Here is a 25,465-nt window from a genome sequence, read left to right on the forward strand (position 1 = left end):
CAATTGTGGTCACAAATTCAAACTCATTAGTGCTTTATTTAACCCCTTACCTTTTTTTTCTTTTCTTTTTTTTTTTTTTTATTTTTTTTTCAATTCAAACTATACATATGAAAACGTTTATTATCTATCTGGTTTGATTTGTTGTAGTAAAAAAAAAAAAAAAAAAGTTGTATTTGCTTGTTTTTATGAAAATAGTTAATTGATAATAAAATAATATCAAGGGTTAAGTTTGTTTCAAGTCTTTTTCTTAGTTTTCAAGCGGTCAACACTTACAACTTATGATTGACCAATTATAATCTTTCTCGAAGCTGCACAGTGTGAGGACTTTAATTTCTGACTTTAACTTCATAATCTCTCTCAAACAACATCATGTTTTTTGAATAAAAATCTAAGAAACTAAGTCTGCTTGGTTTGCAATTCTGAAGACAATTTTAAAAAACTTAAAAAATAGAAATATGTTTTCAGATAACTAAATCAAGCAGAATTTTTATACAGTTGTCTCTTTTTCAATTATCTGAAAATAAAAAATTATTTCCAGAATTACAAACTAAACATACCCTAAGTTTCACTGCTAAATTATTCTAAATGAGAAATATGGCCCATCTCAGCATGATAGTGTTTTCTATGGAACAAAAAAATCAACTAGGGATCCAAGTTTTTCCTATGTAAATTGGTGTGGTATCAATTTCACCAGTCAAAATGTTGTACAACCATTGAATGACATTGAATATCTGTTCCAGTCTTGTGTGTGAAAGACAGAGTCCCATGTAATCAATAGTCATAAAGTTATTAAGGAGACTCATTTTTTATTCATATAGGTTTTGAGTTTCCATTATCTTCTCAGTGTGTAGTCAAAGAAGACTCTCATTAAGTTGGTGGGGGCAACCTTTGGGTACATGAAAAGCCAAAAAAAAAAAAGTCATTGCTACAACTTTATGAACACAAATTAAATTGACCAGAAAAGTTTGATCATGGTGTGACCCAGACAGGAGGATTGGGAAATAAAAGAAGGTATAAATTCTACCATATCATAGTAAATGTTAGAAAAAAAAAATTAACGGAAAAAGTAACGAAGAGCACAAGCAAAACAAATAGATTTATGTTGTTCTTTCAAAACTAAAGCCACGTCCACGTGTAGCCAAGATTTCACTATAATGAAGAGCAAAAAATGATTTACGACCTTTCCCCCAACAATACTCCTATAGAATTAGGGCCATGTAACAAGTGTGAAAGTACCAAAATACCCCTAGAAATAATTCGGGTTCAAATGTCTCAAAATTGTTACTTTAACCCAAGAATTATGCATAGAGCCTCAAACTTGGTACTTCAATGTGCATTTTGATATCCTATCATCCAATTTGAAAACTTTAAAGCTAATTATACCATATTATCAATCCTCAACAAGGGAAAAAAACAAAAGAAAAGAAATAGTTACAATGGTCATCACAAAGAAGAGTCTGGTCAATAATTGAGCAATTGGGCTTGGGCCCCTTTTGTAAACATGCCCCCATAACATGTTGGAAATGAAAGAAATCAAGACCTACTGGCAATGAATCAATGCCAAAATGCCAAGCAAATCCAGGTAACATTTGAACAAAACAAAAAATTTACCGCCAACAATATATGACGATCCATCAATAATATTTCACTTTTGCAGCATAGCATCCCGTTTTACCATATTCAGAACCAATCAAGTATTAAATCTTGCAATATAACAGTGCCAATAGTAAAAATGCAGAATGTCAGTAAAACACTTTCACAGGCCTGTAATTTATCTGCATCATCATCTGTGAAGTAAATTTCACCTTCTTTGCACTCCGAATTCTCCAAAGTCTAAAGATAAATCACTCAATTATACCCCCAAGAACAATGCTTGGCCGGACAAGCATTCATCTACCCACTTCTTCTCCTCATCGAATATGCAAACCTGAAACATAACCGTTTGGCCAGAATCTCCATGCACAATCCTGCAAATGTTAAGAAGCTCCCCATGAAACAATTATGCCAAGTAGCATTTACATGGCGGCATTTCATATGTTGGTCCGCTGATTGTGGTCTTTTCTGGAGCATCAACATCTGAAATGCCCCAAGCTGTAGGTTCCCCATAATTGGTAATCATATAGAATATGTTCATATGGTATATAACATCCTCACAAGGTACATGGATTCTTGGTAAATTAGTTCGTTTATCATAGCCGGGTATGCAAAAAGGCCAATGAACAAAAGTCTGTCAGGATATAAATATTAAAGTTACATCCTCTCTAATAGCTTAAGCTTTTAGAGTAGACGGTTGTTAACTTGGTATTAGAGCCAAGTGTCTCAAGTTCGAACCTCATCATCACCCATGGTTGTCAAAATCCAGATCCGGATCGTAGAATCTTACAACCCTACAATCCCAAATTGCCAAATCTATCCCGATCAGTCGAATCATCATTTTAAATATAAAGCCAAACTCTTTAGCCTAATTGTATTAAAAAAAATAAGAATAGAGATGATCCAACTCTGAATTTCAAAGGTATGGCCCAAAACGTCAAAAATTTTCTCTATTTTGCGTTATTCAAGATACTTGGGCTTCTTTATTCTTTTTAATTTCTCTTTTTTTCCTTTCTTTTTCAGAACATGGGGCAGAAAGAACTCCATTTTTCTGCCTAATCTTTATCCATTATGAAACAAAAACAAAGATATACTTCATTTTTTTCCCATTGTTCTTTCTATCTCTGTTTTGTTATTTTATTGAACCAAAAAGTAAACTTTTCAACTAAATTGCCTAGACAATTAGGCAACTAAATTGTACTTTTCTCTCTCTGTTTTTCTGTTCCATTTTTCTATTCGTTTAGGCTTTACTTTCATTTCTTCTGTGAAATTCTGTTTGATTGTTATGTTGATTCTTTTGTATAGAGGAAAATAAGAAATTGATTTACATTAGACCAGGCATTCTACCTTTGTCAAATCGGAACCAACCACCACTGCATTGCACTCGAACAGTTGAGTGGCCACTGGCCAGCTAATTCCGTGCACAGATATAGATACCTAGGCCAGCCTCACAACCCTTTGCGTGTTGGTAAGATGGAATTGGACAAAGAAAAGAGAGTGCTCAACCGGAACAACGGCCAACAAAGACCATAATTACATAGATAACTGCTCCTCCCCTCAAATGCAAGTTAAGGCTTTAAGGCGAACCGTATGGCGGCCAGAACGAAAGACGACCTCACCTTCTTGTAGATGGTGTCAGTGAGGGCAATTTGAATATCCCCTGTAGACCCTATTTGTTGATAGATTCTTCAACGAGTGGAAACAAGCAACCTTACTAATAAGGGTGCTTGTTGAGGAAGACCGGCTTTCAAAGATATTTTTTTTCGATTTAGAAGGTCCAGTGCCTGCCATCTTTTAATGTTAATTGATTTTGTTAGACCGTCTCATGTTCGATATTTAGCCTTATTCTCTACGTATATCGAAGATATTTGATTAAATTTAGTTTAAGTTATTTTTCTATTAGTTTTATAGAAGTTTACGATCCTCGATCCGATCCCGATCCTATGGACCCCTTGTCGATCCTTCATAGAATCCTAACCCTAACAACCTTGCCATCACCCTGATAATTAAATTGAAACATGTTTGGACCAAAAGAAGGGGGGCGTGTTAAAGGATTTAAATATTGAAGTTACATCCTCTCTAAAAGCTTAAGCTGCTTTTAGAGTAGATGGTTGTTAACAACAATCATCACCGGTGATGAAATTGATGGTGAATAACCAACCGAATGAAGAGCCATAACATCACTTGCCATTGAGTTCTGGGATGTGGATTTTGTAGACATTGCCATATGAGAGACTGGAGTTGTCGATGGGGCTGTTTAGGGAGCACAAGTGATCAGAACTCTGTGCAGACACGACCAAATCTGATGTGATTGAGAATGTTTTGGAGCCTTTGAAACATTAGGTCCCAGATTGTCCTGGAAATGTCTAACCATATTAGCCAATTTTCTTTACCTTCTCGGAAATCTGAAACCAAGAAGATGAAGTTTAAAGGCTCTGATAAAGAGACCAGGGGTTTAAGAGAGAAGAGAGGAGTTCAGTAGAGAGAGATGAGGAAGATGGGGCTCTAACGGTATGAAGAGAAGAAACGCTTTTAGCGTGGCTACGCGTACAGTACTTTCAATTCAAAAAACAGCTGAGATCAACGGCCTTAAAATACTTTATTAATGCAATGGGGTGACTAGCTAAGTTCATCCTCTCGACGCCTTTTGGTATTGTAGTGTGCTGTATACGCTGCACAATAAATTAAATTGAGATGCAACAACATTATTTCAAACTTCAAAATAATGGGGTTGCATCTCAATTTAATATCTTGTGTGTGTCCAACACCAAAAGACGTACAATAGAGGATCCAGATCCACACTCCCTCATTACCATTCAATCATGTGACCGACTTCTTCAATTATGTCTCTAAATTATGATGATGCCTTCATCACAGAATTTTCCTATTTTAAACCCAGTAGCTAAGATTAAGACTTTACATTAGTGTATCTTTTCTAAGGTGAAATAAAAAATAATTATTGGATATATTGCAATAAAGGAAATGTATGTTATGTAATTTAAGAAAATGATAGTGTCAACAAATTGTGGTTGAAAATTTGATACTGATTTTTGGAACTACAATTGCTAAATAATAACTACTGGGTGGCTTTAATTCTTGGAAACAACCTTGTTGCTAATCATCATCAATGTGGAGTCGGGATAAAATGGTTTTTTCTTTTTTAAACAAGATTCTATTAGATGTTCAAAAAGATAAGGAAAAAAAAAGGTTTACAACTACATCAAATATTTGAACATATTTTTTAGTTCCCGAATTAACAAGTTAGAAAACACAATTTTGAGTGTTAAAGCAACCATTAATTTTATGAAAAAACATGTCAAAATAAACATTGAAAAAAAAAAACCCTAGGTCTCAAGACTTAAATGAACATCATCGCTTGAGTTTTTAACATTACACCAAGCGATAACCCATATAAAGGTATATGTAAAACTAGAGTAAAAAACTTTGTGGGATAGAAGATACCCACTAATAAATTGGATAAGAGTGGGAGTGTATTGGAGGTATATGTTTTTGCTTCTTCTATACCAATCCTCGAACTCTAGACCTAGAGGTTGGTCTGGCCACACAAACCAACTCCTAAGCCAAAGAGGACACAACAGAACTGGTGTATTGGTGGTATATGTGGTGAGGCTGTTTAACATAATTAATAGTTAGGACTTAGGAGACATTTTCAAAAGAAATAGTTGGGACTTGGGAGATTTCAACCTTGTAATGCAAAATACTTAGCTTAGGATATTCCAGGATTCAAGTAGAATGTTTGTGTATTGCAACAAGGTCAGACTGTTGGTTTTAGAATTTTCTACAGACAAGAACATAGCGCTAGAAGGATGATATATCATTGCAACAAAGGCTGTTTTAACAATCTATGGTTACTGATGCCGAAATATATGCAGAGTAATTAATACATTCACTTACTCAGTTCCTACTAAGCTGTGGTTGAAGAGAAAGGAGATTCATATGCAAAATGTTACCTGGCATGCATACTGATCTGCAAAACAGAATACCAACCTTAGTCCATAAACCAGAGAAGTAAAAATATACGTAGGAAAAGAGAAAATTACCTGAAAAATGGCATCGAGCAGTGGAACATGAATACCTGGAGCAGTACAAATTCATCTCACAAGCTTAAACTTCTAGTATTATTTGATCATTCCCTTCGTTGCTTTTCCTTTTCAATGGAAAGCTCTAACCAGGATCCTGAAGTCTAACAATCAGCCAATATGCAATGAATGGTAGCAGTAAATGAAGGCAAAACATATATCTGTTACCTTCTATCCGCGAGTTATCTTATTTTTCTTTTATTCTTCTTTTGTGCCCTGGGAACTCATTGCCAGCCATTGGACATCATTGGACACCGACTCAACCCGCGGATGTCTTGCTCCTTCTGAGATTGCTAATTACCAGAGGAACCCAAATCCAATAATTATGTTCAGTTCAGAATTCAAATCATTTGACGTGGTGTTTGGAGTTTCCAAGATATTTTCTCTTGAACTAGTTGCACCAAAATAAAAGATAAGGATATAGACAGGTGACAACATTTATAGTGTGATTGCTAATTACCGATGGAACCCTAATAAAATTCACTTAAAACAAATGAAGTTGAGAACATTTTCTGTGATTGCTAATCACTAACAGAACCCCATCATGGTGACACAAAACCCTAATGAATTTGACTGAATGCAATGGGTAATTTTATCTTACCAAAAATCAGGACCGGGATAATTGCTAGCTTGAGGAGGACCTGAAGGTGGGCTGAATGTAGCACTCATTGTAATGCCTAGATCAACTAAAACCAACTTGATTGCAGCCTTAAATCTTAATTGGAGGGGTAAGCTAATTGTCTATTTACAAAAAAATTCTAGATGAGCTTACAATTTAAAAATTATAGCACCCAGAGCAAATTGCCAAACCAAAATGCCTTCACACTAATGCATCACATGTAAATTAACACATAATAATATAAATTATATAATCAACATCATTGTCCTGCAAGCTTCATCAAAAGTGTCTCCATGTCTAGTACACATTTTAGCATCAGTTAAAAATAAATTAGCAGGGGAGATTGTGTGAGCTCTAAAAACCCATATTAAAGCTTCATTTTTTACCTTATCTACCAAAATGATTTGGTCCCCGCCAGATTTAAAGACAGCCCAATTTGGAAAACAAGCAAGTTCATCTCCTTCAGTACTAGATTTTTTATTTAACATTATCGGCTTTTTGTTACATTCAAAGCAAAGCCATGAACCTTCAAAATGATCTCCAAGATATTCGTATAGTCAATCAAGAAATAAAACTATCATATAAAAGCTCATATGGTTCTTTATGAACAATCAGCCTAAAACAAGGAAAATTATTAATTCAACTCAGTTGTTCTTTTTCTCTCTCTTTTCAGGGATAAGAAACCACGAAATATTACCAAAATGCAAGGATGGTTTACAAAGGAAGACAGATGAGGGATCTTTTTCATACGCAGCGAAAGTGCAGCTAATCAAAGAGCGAAAATAACCATACAAAAACAATAACTCCATGTTCTCCTCAAAGGGTAACAATAACATTCTAAACACTTCAACTCATTAATAAGCAATCTAATCATTAATAAGATGGAAACATTTTGGGACCAAGACGCGATATATTAGTTTGGGAATTAAAGAGACACGACACAAGCTAATCCCATAAGATTTAGTATTTGCCTTTGGGAATGTCAAAGAAGGATCAAAATGGTATGCTTTACATCAAGATAAAGTGCTAGCTGGTAGAATTACTTTGATTTTTCAGAAGCTTCGTATGCTCACGTATTTGGACAAGGAACAAACACCTGCTGGCCTTTATACCTTACAAATGGAAGCCTTAGAACCAGATGGTTACGAATGCTGGAATATTAATTCAACCATTTGGGCAATTGTGATGTCTGCCGAAAGAAGTTATAAGCTTATTGACAAAAATGCTAAAAGCCTAATATTGCCAAATGCCAAACAAACCTGATAACAGTTTGAACAGAATAAAAAATTACCATCAACAGTGTATGACAATTTATCTATGATGTTTTACTTTTGCTGCATAAGCATTCCATCATTTGCTATATTCTAAACCAATCTAGTATTAAACAATGCAATTAACAAATCCAATAGTAAAATCTGCAGAATTTCAGTAAGAGCCCCTACAGAGCATATTGCATACTTAAAAAGGAAAACAGAGTCAGATCACTCCTATACCGTGCTTATCACTGTAGAAGTAAACTTGAGATGAACTCCATTTGCCAATTGCCATCTTAAGAAGGATTTATGGATGTAACCCTCAGCCAATTGCCATCTTAAGAAGGAGATGAATGTGGGGTCAATGAAGCACTCATTTTAGATCAACTCAAATTAACTCAGGTGCAGCCATAATTGGTGTGATAAGCCAATAGACAATTTACATAAGGTTCTACACAAGCTAAAAAATTCCTACTTTTAGCACTCCAGTGCAAAATGCCAAACCAAATGCTTCCACACCTATGAAACACACATACAAACACTGGGATTCGGTGATACGACAAAGTATCAAAAAATAGGACACGGAAACAAAGACACAGCAACATCTAATAATATAATACGGAGTATATCTTTATATAATTATTTAACTCCTTTTATCCCCAAATATAATAAATGTAATAACTAATTTGTTCATACATTGGCCATTGGCTTTTGTTTTTTAAAAACTAGTATTAATTTTCTATTAACTCAATATGTTTCAAAATTGCATTGCAGCATTCTTATGTTCTGAAGAAAAAAAAAATTCTAGTGACCCAATTTTTATCCGATTAACTTCATTTCTGAGCTTAAAAAATCAAAAGAAAACGAAATTCTTAAATATAATAATAATTTCTTATTCCCTTTGTTGTATAGCATGCATCTATCATCTTTAAAATGACTAAAGAACCTTTCTTCATTGGCTACCACAAACTAATCAAATTTTGAGCCAAACCTGACACATATAAAATCTTATCAATCAATTTCTTATCAAATTTGGTATTTGTTGCAACTACTCATTTGCCTCGAACTCGATCTTGGCTATCATTCCCCATGCACACCTGAGATGTCAGAGATCCATCAGTTTCTAGAAATAGATTTATCACTAGTCATATAATTACTAAAGCCGCTATCGGTTACCAAATATTTTTTGTAGTGGCAATGAGGTAAGATACAAACAAGTGTTCTTCATTGACATTTCATTGTCACCTTTTTCTTCATGAAAATTAGCTGATTTTTAGGATTGTACCAAAACTCTTTTTCTACGTGTCTATTCTTTATATAGATGGAGCACCAAGGAACATTGGGGTCTTTATTCCTGTACCAACAATGTTTTTCAATAGGGCCCCTTTTTTTTTCAATTATAAAATACGGGTATATCACCATTACTTTGATGACTGCCTCTTTTCCATCAGACTGATTAACTCTTTTGATTCCAACGCTTGATTTTTCCGTCATCCAAGCCTTTTGCTAAAATAGGATAGGGCCTTAGCATTTTTTTTTTTTTTTTCATCTCTGTTCTTTGAGCAAGTGTAATTCTCCCTTACAAATTATCATATTCTACACAATGATTCTGAACTAATTCCCACAAATCAAGATAGATCAACAGTGTTGCCCAATGACCCAAGAGAGAAGGGGGGGGGGGGGGGGGGGGGGGGGGGGATGGGGGAAGACTATTGTAGTTTTTTTTTTTGATATATATAGTAGTTTTTCAATTTTTCTCAAACACTTGGTGTGCAAATGAATATAGCAAATGTAACTATAATAGGGAATGCAAAACTCAAAGATAAAGAGATGGGGTTAGAGAAATGCAAACATAAGGACACCAAATCTTTATGTGGTTCAGCTTCCCCGCCTCTGTCCACGCCTCAAGAGCACCTCTTGAGGATTCCCAAAATCCACTATCTCACTCTCCTTCATAGGTGGAGAGAAAACGTTTACAACTTTTCTTCACGGGTGGACAGCAAACTTTACAAAACTCCTTAAACTTGCATTTCTTTGCTAAGTGAGCACCTCATGTCGACTTCAAGGGTCCACCAACCCTTTACAATCTCTCTCAAAAATAGATAAGAATTTCAGGACAACAATGGAAGTCCATATACAACTCAAAGCTCACTACAATAATTCCTTAATGGATAAATATACAAATCAAAGTACTGTCTCTAGAGTCGGGCGGATCTGGGGCCAGCAGGGGCCATGGCCCCCCAAAACTTTTTTGAAATTTTTTTACTACCCATAAATATTAATTAATTTGCAAATTTTGTCCCTAAATCTATTAAAAATTTTAATTGGCCCCCCCCCAGTATTTTTAACACATATATTGACCAATCAAGTTTTTTTGAAAATTCTTTTAATAGCCCCTATATATTAATGAATTTGTAGATTTTGTCCCTAAATTTATTAAAAATTTCAATTGGCCCCCCAATTATTTTCAAAACAGATATATTGACCCAAAATAAAGAGTTTGAAAATAAATTTAGTTTGTGTCTCCTTGAAATTTAAAAAAAATTCAACTTACACTCTTTTAACCATACTTCTAAAAGCTCAAATATCATGAAACAAAAATTTAAGCTCATTATTATTATAGTCATTTTTTGTTTGGTAAATAATTATTATAGTCGTTATCGCATACACATACAATATCTATAATATTAATTCAAGAGAGAGAAAAAAAAAAAAAGGAATAAAATAACTAATGTTCCCTCATGATTGGAAAAAATGCATGAAGCATTTTTTGTCAAACAATTTTGTAAAATGGTATTTACAAAAAAAATATCTAAAATTATATAACAATCTTTATTAGCAAGTCCTAGGAATATTTGGAAAGAAGATAAACTAATTATTGTGAGACTCTCAATAACAATAATTATATCATATATGCTAATAATACTTTTAGTTATCACTTTCTAAATACCAGATTTTATAACTATTTGTATCTTGTCTAATAACTCAATAATAATCTTGTTGAATTTTAAAAAAAAAAAAAATTGAGTTAAAATTCATTATGTTTATCTAATATTTCATATAGGTATATCTTTCCCAAGTGGAATCTAAGTACTTAATTTTCTTCTTCCAAATATTAGATTTTTGAAAAACTAAAACAATTGATAAAGGAAAATTGATTTTCTAACAATGCTTATTTCTTTACGTTTCTTCTCCATAATTTTCTTTCTAAAATCAATTTTTATTTTTTTGTCTAAGTTGTATTTTTCTCAATTTTGAATTTTCTCAAGATATATATGTGTTATATAGCCACGATTTATAGAATGACTTACCATATTAGCAGAGATTTAAATATGCCATAGAATATGTTTTAGCATATGTTGTGATTTGATTTAGTTTCATTTCTTGTAATATGAGCATGTGCTCTTTTTATCTATAAATACTAGGGCTGTGAATGAGTGATTCATCTCATTCACGCCTTTACACAATTTTCTCATTTTTGTTCGATTTCTGCTTGGTATCAAAGCCAGCACCTTTCCACACCTTTCAACAGCCTTGCTACTTGTGCGACAGCCAGCGTAGGTTGTTTGTGACATCGTGTGACGTTGCCTACACATGTTTTTCTGTGTTGCTGTTTTGTGATCGAAAAGAAGTATTTTTAAGTTTTACAATTTCTTTTTCTCTCTTCTAGGGTTGAGTAAATTGGGATACTTGGTGTTGGCACCAAAACTTGGCAGCCACCTCAGCGGTGACGTGGACTAGTGAGGAGCCGACAAGTGTTCAGTATGGTTCCAAGGAAAGTTGGCCAATAGAGAGACAAAAGGAGAAAATCTAGGGAAATATATTTCAGCCACCTTATCAATAAGGTTGTTGCTGAATATATATATTGTAACAAGGATTTGAATTAATTCAAATTTGGTTATTGATTGAAAAAGAAACACTATAAATCTAGCTAAAATGAAATCCATATGAAATAGGGATTTAGTTAGAGAAGAGAAGGAAAAATACAAAAGGAAGCCGCGTCATGAATATAAAAGCGATAAATGGCTTTTAGGCCATTTAAGAGAAGATACGGTGGCCAAGTATAAGGAAAGAAGTTGCTAAAAATTAGCAACTTTCCAGCAACTTTTTAGCAACTTGCATTTGACTATATCAAGGAGAGTTTTCAGCAAGGATTTTCTATTTGAAGCAAGACGAAGCAAGACGAGATAAGAAGCGGAAAAACACTGGGTTTTGACCTAGTTTGAATTACGAAGTGAAGAAATCAAGGAAAAGAGGATTTTCAGAGCAATTAATTAGGGAATAAGTTGATTTAAAACTTCTATAAATAGAAGTGTTGTAATTTCATTCCAATTGGTCCAGCACCAACCACAAAACATGAATCAAAATTTATTCAATTGACTCTACGTCATTTATCTTTATTTCTTTTGTCTAAATGGCAAATTTCATTCAAAGAATTTAAGTTCCAGTAACTTACTCTTCTCTTGCAATGCTTTAATTATGCTATTTACATTATCAGTCATTTCTTTCATGCAAACGGATTCAATAGTCAATCTTTGATCAGATTCGCGTCATGTTAATTCGGCTATTTTATTTCATTCCTTTACTTTCCATGCAATTTCCATTCTGCCAGTTTTAAATATGCTATTTCAATTCAAAATGTTTTCAATTAAATGGCAATTGATTAAATTCTTGTCATTGCATTTTGTTATGCTATTTTAATTAAAAATGTTTTCAATTAAATGGCAATTGATTAAATTATTGTCATCCATTTTATTGGCAATTGATTAAATTCTTGTCATCCATTTCATTGGCAATCGATTAAATTATTGTCATCCATTTCAATTCAGCCATTTATTTTTCAGTTAATTTTCATTCAGCCATCTTTCTTCAAAGTCAATTTAAATTCAACCAGTTCTCAAATTTCTTTAGTTATTGCATTTTTTTTTTTTATTTCTTTTAACACCTATAATAAAAGTTCTTGTAAACAAGGCAGAAAAAGAACCTTGCTGGGGAGTTCTTACTATTCTCTCTCCCACACATTCGCCTGAAGTCAGCCATCGGAAAAAGGGATAGGCTGGTGTTCATTTCAATATTTTGAGTGTTTTATACAAATACTCTGGCACGCCCGCAAAAGTCCATCGACCGGCATAAGACCAAAAACCACGCGAACATATTTTGGCACGCCCGGTGGGACCACTAGTGGGTGTTGGAAGAAGCAAAAAATGCCATGGCTTATGAAAAATTCTAAGGCCGTAGTTACTGAAGAAGATCTGGAGGAAGGACATCAGCCAGTTCAGGCTGAGAGCTCTGCATTGGGCCCTACGGATGAGTTAGCAGTAATTCAAGCGCAAGTGAGCTCCCTGGTAGACACAATGGAAAGGATGAGTGCACGTCATAATGATATGCATGAAACTATGTCCCAACTCTCAACTGCCATTTTGAACAGACCGAATTAGGCTAGCAGCTCCAATAATCAGGAATCGACTTTTCAGCCGAATCCATCACAATCTAATCGGCCAGAGAAGGCTATTGAATCATCACAGCCATGGCCGCCAATAATGATACTCCAACCAGGTGCAACATTAAGTCACCCGGTGAATACACCACTAGCTTGGGCAGAGAACCATCCGCGGCCTATTGTGTCAGGTTTTAATCAGTCGCCAGTAGCAGCTCCGCAGCCACAGGTAATTATACCAAACCCTCCTCAAGTACCTTTGAACTTGGGGGGCAATCAGATCAGGTGGAGACCCCAAACCCATTGTATAATCATGTACAGCCACAGGTTGGGCTTGGGGGGCAGAATATGGCTAATCAACCACATGATTGGCCGAATTACTATCAACCAACGGCTAATCAGCCGCCAGTTTTTAATCAGGTACTAGTAGTAAATCAGCCACCATAGGTCATGCTAGAGGACAATTAGCTGATTCACTCACACAAGAGTATGGCCTGGAACTTAGAGGTGCCGGCCGACCAATCTATAGAACTCCATATCTAGAAGGGGTAGATCAAGTTGAGTTCCCTAGAGGATATAAAGTCCCTGACTTTGTAACCTTTAGTAGAGAAGGGAATCAATCGACCGTGAAACATATTGGCCACTTCACAGTTCAATGTGGAGAGGCTAGTGTGAGCCCCTGGTTAAAATTAAGACTTTTTCCTAACTCTTTGACAGGGGCAGTTTTTTCATGGTATATTCGTTTACCTCCTAACTCTGTTTTTAATTGGCCACAGATGGAGGAGTTATTTCACATTCAATTCTACCGTACGGAGACAGAACCAACTTTGGCCGATTTATCTAGGCTGAGCCAGTTGCCTGGTGAATCGGTCGAGACATTCATTGCAAGGTTCAGGAGGGCAAGATTGAGATGCCGTGTACCTCTTCCGAAACGGGAGTACATCCGTTTAGCCTTAAACGGCCTTAATTTTGAACTCCGGAAGAGGTTTGAAGAAGTCCCATTTCGTGACATGTACGACCTGGCCGAGAAAGCTACCAGGTATGAGTTGGTTCTCAAGGAGGAGAAAGAACGGAAAAATTCCTCTAAAGGTACGTACTATGGGGACCCGAATTATGAAGTTTTTTCAACTGATGTGATTGAAGAGGAAGATCTTGATGCCAATTTAGCCGAAATTATCATTAAAAAGCCTTATGTGTGTGAGGCTTTAACGAAACCAAAGGCATCTACAAGTGGTACTCAACCATCAACTTCATCGGCCAAGAAGGGCACGGCCGATACTGGTAAGATTTATACGTTTGATCTAGCCAAGACAGAACAAATTTTTGATCATTTGTTGGCCGACAAACAAATTGTTCTGCCAAAAGGACATAACATACCATCAACCATTGATTCTAAAGGCAAAGAGTTCTGCAAATATCATAATTTATGGAATCATTCTACTAACAATTGTTATGTATTTAGAAATGTATTGCAAAAAGCAATTGATGAAGGCATTTTGAAATTTTCTGAAAAGAAGCCAAAAATGATAGGGGTTGATAGCGATCCATTTCCTTATATTGTAAATACCAATGTAATCAGCTTGGCACTTGAAAAAGCCGCTGATAATGGTAAACAAGAAAGATTACCAAAAATTCTTGATAGTTCATCATCAGCCAGTAACGATGAGCAAAGGGTAAAGAACTTGGAAAATCAGTTGAGGGAGGCTCAAATTGCCCTCATCAATCACGGCCATTACGCAAGTTGTAAGGGCCGTGGAAATAATCAAGACAAGAGGAGCTATTTTCAATCGACCAGGAAGCGCAGTGTCCATGAAAGGTCGGGTCATCAGCCTAGACAGTAGCCTGAAGAAGTCAATCGACCAATATTCAGAGAGAACAGGCCAAGGGCAGTAAGAATCACTCGGTCAGAAAGATTTGTGGCCAATTTAGAAGAAAAGAAGGATGCAAAAGAAGAATGTAGAACTTAGAAGAAAAGAGGTTAAAATCGACCAGATTCAAACAGATAAGGAAGATGAACCAGGGAAGGCTAAAGACATGGAGGTTGCTATATCTTTTGGGAATGAGGCATCCTCTTACGAGGAGAAAGATGATCAGCCAGATCAAGATCCAAAACATGCGGCCAAGTACAGAATTCGCTTTGGTTCCCTTCCGGTTAAGGTAAATTGTAATATGGTATTTGTTTTACCTTCTATGTTTGAAGCAAGGACAGAGCCAGTGGTGAACAGGGATGTCAAGTCAGCCGAGCTTAAGGACGTGGCTGAATCATCAGAAATCAAGAATGACTCAAAGAGTTCATCGGCCGGGGTAGGATTGGTCTCTCAAGACCAACCAACTGAGGCCCGATAAAATCATCTTTGAAAAACCACCTCTGGCCATAACACAATAGTTGAGGCCGTTGTATGTTAAAGTATGGGTTGAAGGTTAGCCAATCAATAGAGTGTTGGTCGACAATGGCTCGGTGGTAAATGTCATTCCACAACTACTTTGAAGAAATTGGGCAAAACCATGGATGATGTGGTTCCAACCAACGTGGCCATTAGTAGATTTAATGGAGGATCTAGTAATACTAAAGGTATTCTGCCTTTGGAAATTACTATTGGTGGCAAAACATCCTTCACGGCCTTCTTTATCATTGATTCAACTGCGGCCTATAATCTCCTTTTAGGCCGAGATTGGATTCACCCTAATATGTGTATCACATCAACATTGCATCAAATGTTGATTTTTTGGGATGGTAATGAGGTAAAAATTGTTGAGGCCAATAGTAAACCCTTTATAGCTAAGGTGTATTCGGCCAAAGCTGCACTTTATGATGAAACTGTTGTACCTATCAAATTTGTAGGCATCAATAGAATGGGTCGACCAGCAGTAGCAACAATGAAGAAAAACCTGGTAAATACTGATATTGAAGAGCTATTGACAGAAGTAGTTCAGCTGAAAATTGATATTTTCAGGTCAACCATTAAAGAAATTGAAGACGTTTCTGATGAATCACGCCAATAAGGAAGAAAAGAAGCGGCAAGCTTTCAGGGCCGATTGCATAAGACTGAAAACATATCTGGCTGAAAAGAGATTGGCTAGAGAAGAACAATTATATGAAGAAGTATCGGCCAGCACGGCCGATATAGTTAAAGAAGGTTTGGAAAAGGTAGATGCAATCCAACTTGAAGATCTGGAGTCAAACCCTTCCAGGATGGAAGATAATAAAGCAAAGGTTCAGGTTCCTTTATATGAAATTAATGTTGGTACTGAAGAAGATCATCGGCCATTATTTGTTAGTGCTTTGCTTGAGCCTAATTTCCAGGCGAATTTGATCAAATTATTAAAGGAATATAAGGATTGCTTTGCTTGGAGTTATGAAGAAATGCCTGGCCTAACACGGAAGTTGGTAGAACACAGATTACCCATCAAGAAAGATTTTCAGCCATATAAGCAACCACCAAGGAGGATGTCCATGGAAGTGATGCTCAAAATTAAGGAAGAAATTGAAAGAATTCTCAAGGCAGGATTTATCCGAACGGTCAGGTATGTTGAATGGTTATCTAATGTTGTTCCAGTAATAAAGAAAAATGGCAAACTTAGAATTTGTGTGGATTTTCGCAATTTAAATACTGCCACTCTAAAAGACGAATATCCAATGCTGGTGGCCGATCAACTTATTGATTCGGCCGCCAAGCATGAAATAATGTCTTTTATGGACTGCCATTCAGGTTGTACTCAAATTTATATAGCCGAGGAGGATATTCCCCAAATGGCTTTTAGATGTCCTGGGTCAATTGGTACTTTTGAGTGGGTTGTAATGCCATTCGGCCTAAAGAATGCAAGGGCTACTTATCAAAGGGCAATGAATTCAATCTTTCATGATATGATTGGCCGATTCATGGAAGTCTACATAGATGATGTGGTTGTGAAATCATCGGCCAAAAAATAGCATTTGGAACACTTGAAAAAGGCCTTCGAAAGGATGAGAGTTCACAAGTTGAAAATGAACCCATTGAAGTGTGCATTTGGAGTCTCAACTGGGAATTTCTTGGGATTCTTGGTACACCAACGAGGCATAGAAATTGATCAGAACAAGGCCAAGGCTATTATGAATGCTACGGCCCCAACCAGCAAAAAACTGGTGCAAACGCCAAGTAGGTTTTCTTAGAAGATTTATTGCTAACCATGCTGGCCGAGTACATGCTTTTTCCCCTTTATTAAAATTGAAGTCACATGAAAATTTTCATTGGGATGAATCCCATCAGAAGGCCTTTGACAAAATAAAAGAATATTTAGCAAACCCCCCGGTAGTGATGCCTCCAAGGAAGAAAAGGCCGTTGAAGCTTTATTTATCGGCAGCAGAAGAATCAATTGGCAGCATGCTTGCTCAGAATAATGAACTTGGAAAGGAACAGGCTGTTTACTATTTAAGCAGAGTACTAACTGATGTTAAATGCAGATATTCTTCCATTGAGAAACTTTGTTCATCTTTGTATTATCCAGCTATGAAATTAAGAATATATATGCGGCCGGTTGATGTTTACATTTTTTGTCAAACTAATGTAATTAAATATATGTTGTCAAGGTCATTGATCACTGACCGAATAGGTAAGTGGGCATTGGCCTTGATGGAATTCAATCTTATCTTTGTCCCACAAAAATCAGTTAAAGGAAGGGTTCTGGCTGATTTCTTGGCCGATCATCCTTCGACTGATATTGATCCACAGGTTTATGATGAATTAGAGTCATCAGCCATTTTTCTAACTCCTTGGATATTGATGTTCGATGGATCAAGCACGGTCGATGGAGCAGGAGCAGGAGCAGGTATTGTTATCATCTCACCAGCTGGAAGAAAGACTTCATTTTCATTTTTCTTAGATTTTAAATGGTCAAATAATTAGGCCGAATATGAAGCACTTATAATCAGCCTAGAAATTTGGATTGAAATGGCTGTTGGAGATGTAAAATTTTTGGGAGATTCAAACTTGGTACTTAGTCAAATTACTGAAGATTTCAAATGCTTAAGTTGGCAATTAAGGCCGTTTCATTCTCTGGCTACTTCATTGATAAATCAATTTGATAATGTTCAACTTAAGTTCTGGCCAAGAGGACAGAATAAAGAGGCCAATAACATGGCCAAGCAGCCTCTGGAATCAGAGTACCAGTTGGAATGGAAGATCAGTTGATAAAAATAACACGAAGATCCTTGCCATCGGCCGAATTAAGAAATATCATGTTGGCCGATTCATGGGTAATTGATATAGAAGATCTGGCCGATGATGATTGGAGGATACCATTCATAATGTTTCTACGAAATCCAAACATCAAGGCTGATAGAAGTATCAAGAGAAGAGCAGTCAACTTTCTACTCCTTGATGGAGATCTATACAGAAAAGGCCTTGAAAATGGACTCCTACTACAATGCACAAGTAAAGAAGAGTCACTTTAGGTTATGGCCGAGGTACATGAAGGTAGCTGTGGAGCCCACCAAGTTAGGATAAAAATGAGGTGGCTAATTCAAAGGTATGGATATTATTGGCCGATGATGAGAAAAGATTGCATAGATTATGCAAAAGGGTGTTAGGCCTGTCAAAAACATGGGCTGATTCAAAATGTGCAGCAAGAGAATTACAGCCAATAATCAAATTATGGCCGTTCAGAGGCTGGGGCTTTGACCCTATTGGTAAAGTTAATCCGCCATCAAGCGAAGGCCATTACTGGGTGATTGTGGCTACGGATTATTTTACTAAATGGCTTGAGGCCAAAACTTATAAAACGGTTTATCAACAAACAGTGATTAACTTCATGGAACAACATATTAGCCATAGGTTTAGAATTCCAGAAACACTTGTTTCAAACAATGCAATAGTGTTTAGGGCAGCTGATGCGCTACAATTCGGCCACAATATGAACATCCATATGACAGCCCCTACACCATACTATGGTCAAGCTGAGTCTTCAAACAAAATTTTAATAGAGATCATTGAAAAAATGATCAAAGATAAGCCAAGAAGATGGCATGAGACTTTATCTGAGGCTCTGTGGGCTTATAGAAATTAAAAAAAAACAGGCACAGGAATCACACCATACATGTTAACTTATGGTTATGATGCCGTTCTGCCTATGGAAATGAAGGTTAAATCGGCTAGAGTTGCATTCCAAAATAATCTAACTCTGGCTAATTATACTCGAGCGATGTTGATAGAATTGGAAGACTTGTCATATCATAGCTCACAAGAAAAAGGTAATGAGGATCTACAATAAAAGGGTAAAACCTAAGTCTTTTGCTGAAGAAGATTTAGTTTGGAAAGTTGTTCTACCAGTAGGTAAGGTTGATAGAAAATATGGGAAGTGGTCTCATAAGTGGGAACGGCCATACTTAGTTCATCAAGTCCTAAGTGGAGGAGCATACAGGCTGAAGTATCTAAGTGGCCGATTGCATGATTACCCCATTAATGGAAGTACCTTAAGAGGTATGTGCCGACAATCTTTGAAAGGGAAAATTAGAGTCAGCCAGTACCTTTGGCTGACCATGTGTACTCATATGTAATAAAATTCGGCTTGTTTATAGGCTGATTTAGTTGTTTAAATTTCAATAAAAAGGAAATTCTTGCTGAAATATTGATGTTTGTTTAAAGCAACAAAAGAGGCCATTTATTTATTGAAGTGTAGAAGAATTACATCATCCGAGTTCAGACACTAAAAATGGCCATAAAAAGGGTCCTATTGAAAAAAGATTTATACGTCTGCAAATTTCTTCTTGAAATCGGCCCAAATCACTAAGGACCGATTGAAAGCAAAGATGCCTTGTCTCTGAGTCTTCTAATTTAGGTAACTCTTCATGAAGACTTGCATGCTCATGAGCAAGATCTTGAGCTTCAAACTGCAATGTGGCAGCCTCGGCAAACAAGATGGACTTATAAGCATGAATCTGGTCGATCTCCTGTTGGAGAACTCTCTCTGTCTTCAAGGCTGACGAACTCTTTGTTCACTCTATCAAAGATAGAAGCTTGAGTTAACAACTGTTCACCAAGAGTGTCCTTACTACTTTTGCTTTTGTCAAATTGATTGATCAATTCATTGGCCTGGAAAATCTAATCAGCCAAAGCTGGCAGTTGACCTTTGAAAGTAGCAATGGTGGCTAGAAGGCCGACTGGGAAATTTGGATATTGGCTGAGTGTGGTAAAGACAGCCGTGAGTTCAGTCTCAAATTGAGGAAGATCAGTAGCATCTCGTTGCAAAATTTCAACCAAAGTCTTTTTGGTTCCTTCCATAGTTTGTACTGGAACACTAGCTGAAGTAACTGGAGTTGTTCCTGAAGATTCACGCTCTCTCTCTCTTCAGTCACTGAAGCTACCATATCTTTGAAGAAATTACTCAAGGCCAGAAGGGAGGAAACAGGAGCTTTTGGTGGAGGAAATGAAGGAATTTTTTTATGAAGAACCTGTAAATATGGAAAAAGGTTAGAAGTTTAACTTTTAAAATATGAGTAAAATTACAGGTATAAGGTAGTCAATACTTTGGATGATTCGGCCATAGCTGCATCCAAGGGTGGCTGATTACGAAGAAACTCTGGTTGAAGAGCTATGCTGTCTCCTTGAGATGAAGCTTTGGCAGGAGTGACTTGAACATTAAAAGGTACCTCAATGGGTTCATGAAAATCCTTCAAAGGGCTGAAATTCCTAATTGGGCTATAGACCAAGTCAAGAAGAGGAGATTGCTGCAAAAGAAAGACCAATGATGTTATTAAAAGTGATGAAGGTTAAAAGCTTAGGTAAAATTATCATTACCTCTTTTTCATCTGAGGAATGATCAGAAGGATCATCAGCCACATTAATTACAGGGTCATCGGCAAATTCAATCACAGGGTCATCGGCCACATCTTTTGTAGGTTGAGGACTTGCTTCAACCTCAGGCTTTTTACCTTTGTTAAACTTTGTCCTTTTTAAAGTCCCATGGGCAATGGATTTCTTTCTCTTTCCCTGAAGAAGGAAATTTTATTAAAGATTGTCTCGGTCGATAACAATTTTGGCCGAGAATCAAATATCAATATCGGCCAAGTATTTTGATAATACGGCCGATATGATTATTTTACTAAAAGTAAAAGTTGCTTAGGCTGATAAGTATAATCTTTTACCTTGCTTACAAGAGGAGGAACTTCAGGAGCTTCAGGGATGGTGGCTGATTTAGTTTCTGCAGGCTGATGAAGTTAACTGGAGGAGATCTCATCATCTTGAAGCTCAACATTCTCTGGGTTAAAGGAGGCCGACAAAGTCTCATTATTTGAATCTATAAAAAGGTAAGAAAGTTTAGTCTAAAGCTTTTATTATACCTATGTATGAAAATAAAGGAAGATTACACCTTTAAGTAGGCTGGCTGTGGCCTTGGCTTTAGCTTTTCTTTCTTTATTAATCCTTGTTGGAGCATCTGTTGGCTGAGAGAAAGGAAGTTTCTTGGCTGTTTGTTTCTTGCCTTTGGGAGGATCTTTTTGAGGCACTTTCTTTGGGGTAACAGTACGAGTAATTATAAAAAGGGAACAGATATAAATTTGAATGACTCTAGGATTTTTATAATAAGGGACTGGTAGTCAGCCGTCCTGGTAGAAGCAATGTAAGAAGACCACCATTGGTCAAAACTGGAATCTGAGGCTGGATTTTTTATGAAAGGTTGGAATTTGAAACCAGCTTGCAAACTAGAAAACCGAGAGGATACATTTTGATCATAAGAGTCATCCGGGAATACCACACGCCGATGAAAGTTTTTATTAAAGGAAAGATAAGGGGGCATGGGAATCATTTGGATTAGGCCGAATTGCCTAGCAAACTGACTAGGGTTATAGAATTCAACTCCAACCTTTGAATTCACTGTCCCTAAAGGACCGGTATTAAAATGAAGATCCCTTGAAAGAAGAAAATTGGCCCACATGGCCGAAAGCTCATCAGACGTCTTTTTTGTGGATACTCCTTGATGAGGAGTTAGCCATCGAGGGGCTTGAGAACAATGGGAAAATGGAAGAAATTGACTTATGGTTCTATGCTCGCAGCTAGAATAGAAGAAATTGAAACAATCTCCAAATGAGTGAGATTTGGGAACAGCCGATGCATAACTTACAGAAAGGAGTGGGTCATTGGCCGAAAGCCTCACCACAGGCCCTTACTCAAGAAAATAAACTTGTAACCAAATTTGAAATAGCCAAAGGGGGCCACTATAACGTTCAAAGTTGGAAGTGAGCAGGTCATAAATTCCCGGTATAAATGAGAAAGCACTAAAGGGGCTAAAGCAAGGGGTTTACCTTTGGAAAGAGCAACGGCCACATGGATGTAATCTTTGGTAACTTAAAAGGCCGGTAAACACAGAAGGAACTTGTTCAGTCAAGCCAATAAGAAGGCAATGTGTTCAGCATCATTTACAGGAACACGAGGGTCCATGGTGGAATTTAAGTACTTACCATAAAAAGACTCGGAAGATTTGGTTCCAGTTTGTTTTGAAGGAAAGATGAAGGGAGAATCCTCCTCTACCAACAAATTGCTCACCTCAATCCCAAAAGATTTGAGGTCGGTTAAAAAGCATATATCTTGAATCGTTGGAGCCATCATACCACACTTCAAGTGCAAGGAGTTGGTGGTGGTCGACCAGTTGAACATAGCTGCTATCATTAGGGCCCTGTCTTGAGCGATATTTGTTTTGCTCAGTTGAATGGCATCATAAATGCCGCAAGCCTTCCACGTCTCTCCTTTTACAGCCCTAACTCGATCGACCCAATTGATCCAAGCATCATTGGGAATATGCCATTTCCTAAAATGAAAATGTGGCAAACTGCCATTTTCATTAGGAGGGAAAGTTTGAAGAAACGGAAGCACATCGGCTGAGGGGTAGAATGGCAAAATGAATGCAGGAGCTTCATCAAGAAAGGCAGGACCCAAACCCTTGAAATCAGTGCGAAGATTTATGAGAGAATTGAGACAATACTTGTAAGAAGAAAGGGTTTTTAGGGATTTCTCGATGATATTGCCATGAGTAGAAGGATCTGAAGGTTAAGGGGCTGAGGTAGAATCGGTTGATTTGGTTTTCTTAGGAGCCATGGAAGAGTATCAAGGGAAGGAATTTGGGTTGCCGTGACTTGAGAAAGGGAATTTCAGAGATAGCGATTTAAGGGTAAGAAGAATAATTTCAAGGCTTTAAACACAGAGATAAATACTAGTGGAATGAAGTAGTAGATGTGTCCAATCACCGTTTTAAATGGGAATTGATAACCATTAAGGCAGTTGGTTGGGTGTTGTAAGAATTTATTATTGAAATTTGAAATTCAAGTTTTGACCGATTAAAATTCCAAAAGCCTCATATCATAGGTGATAAGAGCATTTGAAATTTAAGGGGCATTTGTTGGCACCAAAACTTGGCAGCCACCTCAGTGGTGACGTGGACCAGTGAGGAGCCGACAAGTGTTCAGTATGGTTCCAAAGAAAGTCGGCCAATAGAGAGACAAAAGGAGAAAATCTAGAGAAATATATTTTAGCCACCTTATCAATAAGGTTGTTGCTAAATATATATATATATATATATATTGTAACAAGGATTTGAATTAATTCAAATTTGGTTATTGATTAGAAAAAGAAACACTAGAAATCTAGCTAAAATGAAATCCCTATGAAATAAGGATTTAGTTAGAGAAGAGAAGGAAAAATACAAAAGGCAGCCGCGTCATGAATATAAAAGAGATAAATGGCTTTTGGGCCATTTAAGAGAAGATACAGTGGCCAAGTATAAGGAAAGAAGTTGCTAAAATTAGCAACTTTCCAGCAACTTTCTAGCAACTTTTTAGCAACTTGAATTTGACTATATCAAGAAGAGTTTTCAGCAAGGATTTTCTATTTGAAGCAAGACGAGATAAGAAGCGGAAGAACACTGGGTTTTAACCTAGTTTGAATTACGAAGTGAAGAAATCAAGGAAAAAAGAATTTTCAGAGCAATTAATTAGGGAATAAGTTGATTTAAAACTTCTATAAATAGAAGTGTTATAATTTCATTCCAACTGGTCTAGCACCAACCACAAAACATGAATCAAAATTCATTCAACTGACTCTACGTCATTTATCTTTATTTCTTTTGTCCAAATGGCAAATTTCATTCAAAGAATTTAAGTTCCAGTAACTTACTCTTCTCTTGCGATGCTTTAATTATGCTATTTACATTATTAGTCATTTCTTTCATGCAAACGGATTCAATGCCAATCTTTGATCAGATTCGCATCATGTTAATTCGGCCAGTTTATTTCATTCCTTTACTTTCCATGCAATTTCCATTCTGCCAGTTTTAAATATGCTATTTCAATTCAAAATGTTTTCAATTAAATGACAATTGATTAAATTCTTGTCATTCCTTTTACTGGCAATCTATTAAATTCTTGTCACTGCATTTTGTTATGCTATTTTAATTAAAAATGTTTTCAATTAAATGGCAATCGATTCAATTATTGTCATCCATTTCATTGGCAATCGATTAAATTCTTGTCATCCAGTTCAATTCAGCCATTTACTTTTCAGTCAATTTTCATTCAGCCATCTTTTCTTTAAAGTTAATTTAAATTCAACCAGTTCATTCAAATTTCTTTAGTCATTGCATTTTTTTATTTCTTTTAACACCTACAATAAAAGTCCTTGCAAACAAGGCAGAAAAAAAAAAAACCCTTGCTGGGAGTTCTTACTATTCTCTCTCCCACACATTCGCCTGAAATCAGCCATCGGAAAAAAGGATAGGCTGGTGTTCATTTCAATATTTTGAGTGTTTTATACAAATACTCTGGCACACCCGCAAGAGTCCATCAACCGGCTTAAGACCAAAAACCGAGCGAACAATTGGTCTTCAACACCTAGAAAGACTTGGGTAAAAAAAATTTTAGTCTACAGAGAGGTTCCGGATATTAAGAAAGAGGTTGTTTGGCTATATGTAAGCAGGCAACGCTCTTTAAAAAAGTATGTATTTGGATTTTTCGGGAATGGTCTGAGGAGACATTGTTATTGTTTATGGTCTGAGGAGACCCTTTCATTTATTAACAGAATTTGTGGTGTTTTTGGAATTTTTTATTGTCGTGTGACAGATTATTGCAGATTCAAGGTCCTCGACTGTTAATTCTCTTGGCTCAAGTTCCGCGGGTGGTGGTGCCATTTTCCCACCAACTCATCAGAAAATCCAGGACTTGAAATCACCACAATGAAGTTGGATGGCTCCAACTATTTGATTTGGGCACAGTCTGCCAAGATGTTCATTGGTGGCAAAGACAAGATTGGTTATATTACTGGTTCTGAGAAAGAGCCAGTTGAGTGAGAGAAGGCGTATCCATAGTGGTTTGTAGATAACACTATGGTTATGTCTTGGCTAGTCAATTCGATGCAACCAAACATAGTCATTGGCTATATGTTTATGAAGACTACTAAGTAGATTTGGGATTCAGTTCAACGCACTTATTCTCAGAGGCAGAATA

General features: G+C 36.5%; 1 protein-coding gene and 1 long non-coding RNA gene across 2 annotated transcripts; one reads left to right on the forward strand and one right to left on the reverse strand.

Annotated features, from left to right (window-relative positions):
- Positions 1 to 1,566: 1,566 nt before the first annotated feature.
- On the reverse strand, positions 1,567 to 9,248 carry LOC132276047 (uncharacterized). Its single transcript, XR_009470824.1, has 4 exons — positions 5,862 to 9,248; positions 5,655 to 5,790; positions 5,509 to 5,581; positions 1,567 to 1,967 (listed from the first exon to the last, which is right to left on the reverse strand). It is a non-coding gene; the product is annotated as an uncharacterized LOC132276047 (long non-coding RNA).
- A 6,259-nt stretch (positions 9,249 to 15,507) lies between these two features.
- On the forward strand, positions 15,508 to 16,933 carry LOC132277533 (uncharacterized). The gene is made up of 2 exons (XM_059779385.1): positions 15,508 to 15,844; positions 15,957 to 16,933. Exons 1-2 carry the CDS (start codon positions 15,508 to 15,510, stop codon positions 16,931 to 16,933), a joined length of 1,314 nt encoding a protein of 437 aa, XP_059635368.1.
- Positions 16,934 to 25,465: the final 8,532 nt, after the last annotated feature.

The sequence above is a fragment of the Cornus florida genome, unplaced genomic scaffold (genome assembly GCF_030987335.1).
Source record: "Cornus florida cultivar Cherokee Brave unplaced genomic scaffold, ASM3098733v1 CherokeeBrave_3.0.0_Hap2_Chr10, whole genome shotgun sequence".
In the NCBI taxonomy this organism is placed as follows: Eukaryota; Viridiplantae; Streptophyta; class Magnoliopsida; order Cornales; family Cornaceae; genus Cornus; species Cornus florida.